This window comes from Lutra lutra, chromosome 6 (assembly GCF_902655055.1).
Source record: "Lutra lutra chromosome 6, mLutLut1.2, whole genome shotgun sequence".
NCBI classification, from domain to species: domain Eukaryota; kingdom Metazoa; phylum Chordata; class Mammalia; order Carnivora; family Mustelidae; genus Lutra; species Lutra lutra.
Genome location: NC_062283.1, coordinates 1910108 through 1921036, shown reverse-complemented (window position 1 = coordinate 1921036; position 10929 = coordinate 1910108). Strand labels below are relative to the sequence as shown.

The 10929-nt window shown below is 38.8% G+C and overlaps 1 protein-coding gene across 1 annotated transcript; it reads left to right on the top strand.

Moving 5' to 3' along the window:
- The first annotated feature begins 6292 nt into the window (after positions 1 to 6292).
- LOC125101999 (olfactory receptor 2B6) lies at positions 6293 to 7234 on the top strand. The gene has a single exon (XM_047732688.1). The coding sequence runs from the start codon at positions 6293 to 6295 to the stop codon at positions 7232 to 7234; it is 942 nt and encodes a 313-aa protein (XP_047588644.1).
- The last annotated feature ends 3695 nt before the right edge of the window (positions 7235 to 10929 follow it).

The window sequence follows — 10929 nt, the reverse complement described above, 5'->3', positions numbered from 1 at the left end:
TGTGATCTCTGCAAGTTAACTGTTTTCTTTAACATCTGGTCCCTGTGGCGCCATCGCCTAACCGCCCTGGTGGTATATGATTAAGTTGTTTCTTAGGTTTTAGCTACTTTCTCTTATCTCAAGTTACCTGCGCCTGTGGGCTGGTTAGGGACGCTCAGTAGAATGGCTTCCCGGCCTTCAGGGTGGCCATTCTTACGCTAACCCACTCTTACCATGCAAGGTGCCGGCTTTTGCTTTGCCCAGATGGCTGTACTTCTGTCAGGGCCAGACCCAAGGTGGGTACAGCCTTGTTTTTCTTGACCTCCACACCTGGAGCTGGTTTCCGGGAATTGTTTTTAAGTCCTTGAGGGAAGGGGAGCAGGGACAGTTTAAGGGTTAAACAACAAAATTATTGTTTAACTTCAATGGAAGCCTCTGGCTAAGATAGAAATATAAAATAGGTCCTTACATCTATCCTATTTATTTCTAAAAATCTAGTGATACTTTACATTTCTACCCATAATTTTTGAGATTAGCCTTTTCCCTTCAGAAAAATTATGTGTAGGAGCTCCTGCTGGTTATTCTTTTTTTTTTTTTTTCAATCCAATAAGTGGCTTATTACTTTTCTCTGGTTGGTTGGGAATTTAAAATCTTCTCATGTAGATTTGCTATTCTGAGTTGTATGTTCAAATTATTTGGTATTTTTTCTATTATGTTATTTGTGTGTTTTCTTGGGCTTTGTAAGCTTTTTTTATATTGTAAGTATAAACTTTTTATAATTAGAAATATCCTAATGTGTCTACTCTCATACCTACATTTTAATACTTAATGTGTCTACTCATCTGAAAAATTGATATGGACCTACTTCTAACAAATAAAAATAAATCCTGGATAGGAGGGACTATAGAAAAATATAAATCATTTTTTAAATCTTACAAAAACAAATCTACAAAATCATTCTAAACAGAGGTAGGGCTTCTTCACTAAGCCTAGAAATGCAAAAATCTCTCTTTTTAGTTTCAAGTTTTTATTTAAATTCTCGTTAGTTAACATATGGTGTAATATTAGTTGTGGGTGAAAAAAAATATTAGTTTCAGGTGTAGAATTTAGTGGTACAACACCCCGTGAAAAAAAAAATCTATGAAAGAAAAGATAGAAATATTTAGGAATATGATAAATAAAACCGCTTTTTGTAAATCAGGGCAGTAAAAGGATTTCTGAGGTGGATTAAATGGAAGTCAGTTTTATTGTATAAAAATTGAACTCAGGGGGCACCTGGGTGGCTCAGTGGGTTAAGCCGCTGCCTTCGGCTCAGGTCATGATCCCAGGGTCCTGGGATCGACCCCCGCATCCGTCTCTCTGCTCAGCAGGGAGACTGCTCCCTCCTCTCTCTCCGCCTGCCTCTCTGTCTACTTGTGATCTCTCTCTGTCAAATAAATAAATAAAATCTTTAAAGAACTCAGAATTTCAGAGCAGATGCAGTTTTCTTTTCCGTGTGGCTTCACAGAATTTATTTAGTAGCTTCCAAGAGGAAATGAAGTCCCAGTTTGATGGCACAAAGCCCAAGTTTTATTTGATAAGGTATTTTGTCCCTATTGTCATTCCCTTTCATCTTGGAAAAGACAGTCTCCAGAGAAAGGGTAGTGATGGAGCAAATCCAAGCTAAAAATGGAAGTGGCTTGGCTGAATTCTCCCTCCCTACCCATTAGCGATCAGGGTCAATTACCATAGAGCACAGAACGGGGTTGCCTTCCCTTATAAATCTGAGCACACGCCAACACAATTTAATAAAGAAAATTCCCTGTCCTCATTTATATTGCAAATCTGGTGAGGAGAATTCTGAAAATAGCAGTTAATGCCTTAATACTTCGCGTTGGGAATACCAGAAAACTACTTTCTGATTGTCTGCAATATTTTTTCCCTAACCTTCTATTTTCTGAGTTAATCCTGAGTGGACATCTCATAATTTGCCACTGGAAAAGGGGAACAAGGAGTTGGGCAAACTTTGTCATATCAACTTTACAACCGAAGAGCTTATGAAGAGCTCCTACTTGGTTTATTTGAATTCAAAGCTTTCTGGACAAGGGCGCACACATGTCATCCTATCTCTAGTGCTTAATATAGAGGTATGTAGAACACTCTTCTGGAAATTATTCTATAAAACATGATGAAATGTGGGTGTTCTGAGAACTCATCTTGTGGACTTTATCATTATATGGCAAAAACCGAAGCCTCCAATTCTTCATTGCATTTATTTGCTGATAGTGTTACTGACAAGGGAGCAGAAGCCTGGCTGAGGACAAAGCAAAAGGCTGATACCTTGCAACCTCCCCCTCACCCCCACTCCTGGGTGGGACATACCTGACATTCTTTTAGGAATCTCCCAACTATCTTTTTTTTTTTTTTTTTTTTTTTTTTAAAGATTTTATTTCTTTATTTGACAGAGAGAGATCACAAGTAGACGGAGAGGCAGGCAGAGAGAGAGAGAGAGGGAAGCAGGCTTCTTGCTGAGCAGAGAGCCCGATGTGGGACTCGATCCCAGGACCCTGAGATCATGACCTGAGCCAAAGGCAGCGGCTTAACCCACTGAGCCACCCAGGCGCCCTCTCCCAACTATCTTAATAGCTTGCTAAAAAGGGCAAAACGACCTTGGCAATGGCAAGGCCTTGGGTATCTGGTATCTTGTAGATCCTCTTTAGCATATGAAAGTTCTATCAAAACCTCCCTTTTCCTTCCCTCCCCCAACCCCACGGTACATAACTGCCCCACCCCCAACAACCCCGGGCAGCAGCTCTTCCTGCCCACGGCCCCTGTCCCCACGCTTTAATAAACCACCATTTTGTACCAGAGATGTCTCAAGACTTCTTTCTTGGTCATCGGCTCTGGACCTCACCCATCAAACCTCACCTATATTCTAGAACCTTATCATTACTTTGCATGTTTGTTCCTCTATGGAAAACTGACTTTGGAGCAGAGCAGTCCTTGGTTCTAATCTCCAGTCCCCTATGTGTGAACTCAGGAGAAGAACTAGTCTGAGCTTCCTAACGAGTGTTTCTCCCTGAATCAATCCTTCATGTAATGTGGGACGGAGAGGAATGACCAACTTTCCTCTCTATTCTAAGCCAAACTGCAATGTTGTGCGAATAAATTACTCTTATTATTACCCTCACACTCCAGTAGCAAGACAGAAGTTCCGTGTACTACTTAAAAGCTTTCTGTCCCCTCAGAGGCATGAGAACCTGCGGAGACCTAGACCCCGATAGTGCTATGTTACACAGAAAACAGAAAATGCCCATGCTGCAAACTCAGTTGCTTTCCAAAACCACTCAGGAGCCTGCCCAGTTGTGTAGTGACTTTGTGGCAGCATCAGCAGGACAACTCTTGTCGATATAGTTTTAGAACCTTGGTGAGGTTCAGTGGGGTGGAGTCCAGAGCCCACGACCAAGAAAATTCTCGAGACATCTTTGGTGCAAAATGGTGGTTTATTAAAGCGTCCATCGGCGAAAAGACCTGCTGCCCGGGGTTGTGAGATGAGGCTTATTGTGTATGAGGGGGTTGGAGGAGGTATGGAAAAAGGGGTTTCAGAAAGAACTTTCATATGCTAAAGAAGTCTCACAGGATACCGGAGGCCATGCCATTGTCAAGGTTGTTGATTCCTCAAGAGAGGCATTAACACTTAGATAGTTGGGAACTTCCTGGGGGAACAGTACCGTCTGGACGTGGTCTATGACCAACCAGTACACAAGCTCTCCTTAGTTACATGGACCTGAAGTCATTTTTTCAACACTTGAGTAACGACGAAATTGTGAGGTTGTGAAATCTCTACTGATTCCATTTGCCCTGCTTTTCGTAATTCCTATCATTAGAGGAAAACTTTTCTTTTCTTTTTTTTCTTTTTTTTTTTTTTTGCCAGTAAGTTACCCAGTATCCCCATACTCCAGCCTCTAGGAAATCTTCATATGGACCCTGAATTCATACTCAGTTTTGAGGATCTCTTAATGGCTAAATGATTACATTTATTTAAAATTTTTTTTATGCTATTAAAGTCTAAAGCAATGTTGGTCCTTATAGTTAAACTCAGAGTATACGTGAGACATTTAAAGTTATTATATTATACACAATAATTTGTGTTAATAAGAATTACTTATTCATATTAAATTAAAATTAATAAAAGGTTTTAATATACTTTGTTTACTAAAAATTAGAATGAGGAGTAAAGGTAAATATTAAAGTCCGATTTACTCTCTCTATTCTCACTGGCCAGTGATAACAATTTTAACACTTCTGCGTACTTTCAGGAAATTTTTATACACATGTGATTACTAAGATATAATATTCTATCGCCATATGTAAGTAAACGCATGAAGCATGCTAAATGCGTATTCAGTGCTTGTCTTTTCCCCTCGGGATTTGAGCATTTTTTCTTTTAAGATTTTATATATTTATTTGACAGAGAGACACAGCAAGAGAGGGAACACAAGCAAGGGGAGTGGGAGAGGGAGAAGCAGGCTTCCTGCCAAGCAGGGAGCCCAACACGGGGCTCTATCCCAGGACCCTGGGATCATGCCCTGAGCCAAAGACAGACACTTAACAACTGAGCCACTCAGGCACCCTGGATTTGAGCATTTTGCACTTTCCTATGTTTATCTGAATTTATATCTCTTTCTCATACCTCATTTTATTGACAGTGGCATAGCAACAGAGATTTTCTGAGTGACCCTAAAGACTTCCCTACCACTCTGTAATGAGAGCTATAGACGTGAGCGAAATTAAAGCATAAGTTAATAATTCAAAAATTGTGTTCCTATCATTAAATTCACATTTCTAAACCAATAAAATAATAATAAAATGGTAGAGGGAAGTGTCAGCAAGGTAGCCGACTCCGGGATGGACACATGCTCCGCACGTGGCCTTAGCAAACTTAGGCTTCTCAACAGGCTATTGGCTGAACATTAGAGCGGCAAACTCCCTGTGACCTTGGTCCACGATGCTGTGCTAGGAATCTCCCATGGAACATCACCTTATACTTCAGGTGAGAGTCATTACTGCCTCTGCTGTTGAGGTGGGTGGTTTTAGAGCTGTGGAGGGGACAGGAGAGTAAATTGTCAACTCACAGGGTCATAGTACATTGGTGGACCTAGGACACTTCAAGGTCGAGCAATCAATCCCAGGCAGCTTCCTCTCTGAACATCTCAGAGGTCCAAGGTCACTACAGTCTGTTTCATTCACACTCACACTACCACACCAGAAAGGCATTATTATACCCATTTTCTAGATGGGGACCCTGATATTCAAGAGAATAAGAAGCATTCCCAGGATGATATAACTAATGACTTTATTTAGTAGAGATTTTATTTAGTTGAGAATTTATTTAGTAAGGATCTAACTAATGACTATTTAGTAGAGACAACCCAGGCTTGTCTGTCTCCAATGTCCATGTTATTAATATCTTTTTATTCTGATTCTGTGAGCTCTTAAGAGGCAATAGACATTTTTTTTAATATGTCTGATGACTTTCTAGAACCTACCTACATAGTTTTTGGGATGATGAGATGATGGAAATAATTTTAACTGTTTCAGATGATAAGGCAATCTCCATGGCATTGAGGAGAAATTAGAATGAAAAGATAGGATAGCAGGAATTATAACCAAATCTTTCTAAAAATAACGATTGAGGTGGAAAGTAGTACAAAGATTAACAAAATGACCAAAAAAAGTCAAAGAACACATTTTATTAAATTGGTTAAAATTAGGTATTTACTTCTTAAATTTTGGCTTTCTTTTGTCTTTTCTTTCTTTCTTTTCTTCCCTCCTTCTTCTTTCTTTTCTTTTCTTTGTTTCTTTCTTTTACTTTCTTTCTCTTTCCTTTCTCTCTTTCTTAGCCTTTCTTTTTTTCTTTCTTTCTTTCCCCCTCCCTCCCTCCTTCCTTTCCTTATTTCTTTCTTTCCCTTTCTTTCTTTCTTTCTTTGTAGGCCCCACACCTGGGGAGCCTAATGCAGTACTTGAACTCACAACCCTGAGATCAAGACCTGAGCTGAGATCAAGAGTCAGATGCTTAATGACTGAACCACCCAGGTGCTGCTGGGCTTTCATTTATGAAGTACTGACACAAATATAGAAAGATTAAATTGTAGAAATGCCTAAGTACTTATGAGTATTTCCAACTATGTATTTTTCATATCACAAGCAATGTTTTTTCTATATGTATCTTCAAACAGGTAGTAAAGTGATTATAAATAAAATGTCAATAAGTATGTGTTCATCGATTTCCTGAATTCTTGTGTTTCAGGAAACAAAAGTCGAAACATTGATCATGAGGCAGGTGAATGAGAGCGTCCCACAGGAGTTCATCCTTCTTGGTTTCTCAGATCAACCATGGCTGGAGCTCCCGCTCTTTGTGGTCTTCCTCATTTCTTACATGGTGACTATCTTTGGGAATCTGACCATTATTCTAGTGTCACGCCTGGACCCCAAACTCCATACCCCCATGTACTTTTTTCTTACCAATCTGTCACTGCTGGACCTTTGCTATACCACATGTACGGTTCCACAGATGCTGGTAAATTTATGCAGCACCAGGAGGGTGATCAGTTATGGCGGCTGTGTGGCCCAGCTCTTCATGTTTCTAGCCTTGGGGGCCACTGAATGTGTTCTCTTGGCCGTCATGTCCTTTGATAGGTTTGTAGCTATTTGTCAGCCTCTGCATTACTCAGTTATCATGCACCAGAGGCTGTGCCTCCAGCTGGCAGCCGCATCCTGGATTACTGGTTTTAGCAACTCAGTGTGGTTGTCCACCCTGACTCTCCAGCTGCCACTATGTGGCCCCCACATAGTAGATCACTTTCTCTGTGAAGTCCCTGCCCTGCTCAAGTTGTCCTGTGTAGACACAACAGCCAACGAGGCGGAACTGTTCTTTGTAAGTGTGCTGTTCCATCTGATACCCCTGACGCTCATCCTAGTATCATATGCTTTCATTGCCCAAGCAGTGTTGAGGATCCAGTCGGCCGAAGGCCGGCGAAAGGCGTTTGGCACATGTGGCTCCCATCTGATCGTGGTGTCAATGTTTTACGGCACTGCAATCTCCATGTACCTACAACCGCCATCCCCCAACTCCAAGGACCGGGGGAAGATGGTGTCCCTCTTCTATGGGATCATCGCACCCATGCTGAACCCCCTTATATACACACTTAGGAATAAAGATGTAAAGGAGGCCTTTAAAAGGTTAGTTGCAAGAGTCTTCTTAGTCAAGAAATAAGTGATATGCAAATGATCGACATTGTAAGCACTTAATATTTACTTGGCTTTCTAACTTTTCTTCAAGTTGCCCTGTTTTCATCATTCCAACATGGACACTATTGTGATGATCTCCCTCAAATAAAATGTCATCGACAGAAAGCTACAATAGGTTCTGGTGCCTCAACACACTCATTGAACCAGTACCTGGAAGGAGGCTTCCAGCTGACCAGAAACTGTGTGACTTTACATCATTGTTTGCAGTATTTGCTGAACTTAGGCCTGAGAATGTGGTAAAAGCCAGAAATCCTGGCTCTGGTAATATCAGTAGTACAAACACAACTATTTTTTCCTCACATAATTAAGAGAGGTTTACCAAAACCCTGAAAAACAGCTACTTTAAAGTTGAATCTGAAGTTTACAACCCTAGCTTTAAATTCTCACTACCACTCCCACATTAGCATGATAATAAAAATCACTAATTTTCCATCTAGAATTGCACCCAGATTTTCATTCTCTTGTCATGTTCCTATACTCATGTTTTCCTCCTAAATGAAAGCACCCCTTTTTATTTCCTTTATAGATCAAATCCTAGGTATTATTGGGTCGAGCTAATTTTTAACTTCTCTGAAATTTTTTTCATAACTCTCCCAATTATCAATATTATTATTATCTCTTAAACCCCAAAACACAGCCTGGATCTTAAAATAGCATGCCATGTCATGATTTCCAGTGATTTCTTGTTCATACACTTGGCTTGCACAACAACCATCTCATTGCAGGTTGGTCTCCCTGAGAGAACGCAGATTGGATCATCCTGTCTCCCTCAGAAGTTCATCGACGTGCTAGGGAAGTAGAACATGCTTATATGATCAGTTGGGTTTTTTGGTGTTGCGTGATTTATTCACATTACAGTTATTTAATTGTGTTGTTTTTCTCCCTTGTTTTCTTCTACCAATATATTATACATATAGGGAATACAATAACTGAAAGATACATTTGTCATGTTTCTCCTTAAAACCTGCAGCAATACCATGTACTTTTGCCATAATATAATGAAAACTGACAAGAGAAATAAACCTGATCTGCCAAGTTCCAATTTCAGTTTTCTTTCTTATTAGAAGTAACTATCATTAAAGGACTAAATGGAAGTAAAATACTAATAGAGTATATTGAAAACATAATACTTCCCTCAGTGAAAATTGATTTATTTCTAAAGGTCCTAATAAATGATATATCAGATAACTAGAAGCAAATGTACATTCAAAGCCAATGTCCGTGAAACTTGGTAAATTATGAGAACATAGACAAAAGATCAAAATTGAAGTAGTTTTTGATTTTTAAATGAAGGATTAGTTGACTTATATTATACTGGTATATTTTATTTTATCCTGACATATAATTTTATGCTGGTAGAAAATGATTTACAGGGAAATTCTGTAAGCTATTATCAGTTACATTGTGATTATTAAAAATATGTATAACCCTTTATGTGAATTCATTTAGAATATAGAGTCATTTAGAATAAGACATACAAACTAACCTCATCTCATTTTTTTTTGCAATTCTGAGAAATTAATTTTTATAATCCAAACCAGTTTCAAGAAAAATGTATTTTGGTGTTTTTTTTGTTGTTTTCTTTCTTTTTTGAGTATAGTTGACACACATTACATTAGTTTCAGGTGTACAATTTAGTGATTTGGCAAGTTTTTACATTATGCTATGTTCACCATAATGTGGCTACCATAACATGCTCTGATGGTATCACTGACTGTATTCCTTATGCTTGGCTTTTTACTCCTGTGACTTAATCCTTCCACAACTGGAGGCCTATACCTTCCTCTGCCCTTTTCCCATTTTGCCCAACCCCCAGCCCCTTCTCTCTGGCAACCACCAGTTTGTTCTGTGTATTTATAGTTCTGATTCTGCTTTTTATTTGTTTATTCAGTTTTACTTGTTTGTCCATCCATAAATGGAACCATATGGTATTTGTCTTTCTCAGGCTGGTTTATTTCAGCATAATAGCCTCTAGGTCCATCCGTATTCCCTCAAATGGCACAATCTCATCTTTTTTTATGACTATGTAATACCCCATTGTGTATATACGTCACATTTTCCTTATCTGCTTATCTACTGATTGACACTTAGGTAGCTTCGGTGTCTTGGCTGTTGTAAATAATGCTGCAATAAAAATAAGGGTGCGTGCATCTTTTTGAGTCAGTGTTTTCATTTTCTGTGTGTCAATAACCAGTAGCAGAATTATTGGGTCATACGGTATTTCTAACTTTCTGAGGAACCTCCATACTGTTTCCCACAGTGGCTACACCAATTTACATTCCTACCAACAGTGCATGAGGGTTCCTTTTTCTCCATATCCTTGTCAATACTCCTTGTTTCTCATCTTCTTGATTTTAGCCATTTTAACAGGTGTAACATGGGATCTCATTGTGGTTTTGATTTGCATTTTCCTAATGATGAGTGATGTTGAGCATCTTTTCACGTGTCTGTTGGTCAGCTGGATGTCTTCTTTGGAGAAATGTCTATTCAGGTCCTCTGCCCATTTTTAAATTGGATTATTGCATTCTTCTCAGTGACTCTTGTTACTCATGTTATCTGTTCTCTGGTGCCAACCATGATGTATGGTCTGTCCTTCATAGTCTTCCACCAGCCCACCAAAATACTCATTCTGCAATCTATATACTTAGAGTTGTGCTCTACTTCTCCTGTTATGTCAAACAATCTTTGAGAGAGATTGTCTTGGAAGCAGAAATTACTTTAGAATGCTTCATGATGAATTAGAATAAATAAAAGAACTAAATGTATTCTCCATGTCCTCCTACAGTGTCAGCTCCTGGAAGCCAGATGTTCATTTTCCAACTACTGATAAACATTTTACTTCAATAATTAAAAAAAATGTAATGACTAGAAGAATGACTGAAGTATGCAAGCTCAAGGACATGGGACTCTGTAAATGGTGGATGTGGTAATGATGGCAATGATTTGATGGGAATGATAAAGAAAAAATCAGCTGATAAGGAAGATTTTATACACACACACACACACACACACACACACACATATATCTTCAGTCCAGGTCTCTTTTTCTTATTTTCACACCTGTAGATATAGTTTGTAGGTATTTCTTCTTTTTTTATTGAGATATAATTGACATGCAGCATTATATTAGTTTCAGGCATACAACATAATGATTATTTGTATCCAGTGCAAAGTGATCACCACAGTAAGCCTAGTTAACATCTGTCATCATACAAAGTTACAAACTTTCTTCTGATAAGAACTTTTGAGATCTACTCTCTTAGCAACTTCCAAATATACAATAGTTTTATTAACTAGAGTCACTATGCTGTACATGACATCCCCAGGACTTATCATCTTATAACTAGAAGTTTATACCTTTGGCTCCCTTCATTCATTTCACCCGCCCACCCCTGACCCCTGCCACCAATCTGTTCTCTGTTTCCATGAGCTTGGTGTTCTCTTTTTTAAAATATTCCTGCTTTTCCTATTTTTGATGAATTTCAGAATATTAGATTCTACATAGCTTAGACTAAAATCCTATTTATGACTTTAATTGCACACATACTTATGTTTATTATTTCAATTTATTTAGCAGATATTTATTGGATAGCTATGAAACTCATGGACTGTTGTAGAATTTGAGATACATGAGTAAGCAAAATAGTCAAAAATCTCTGC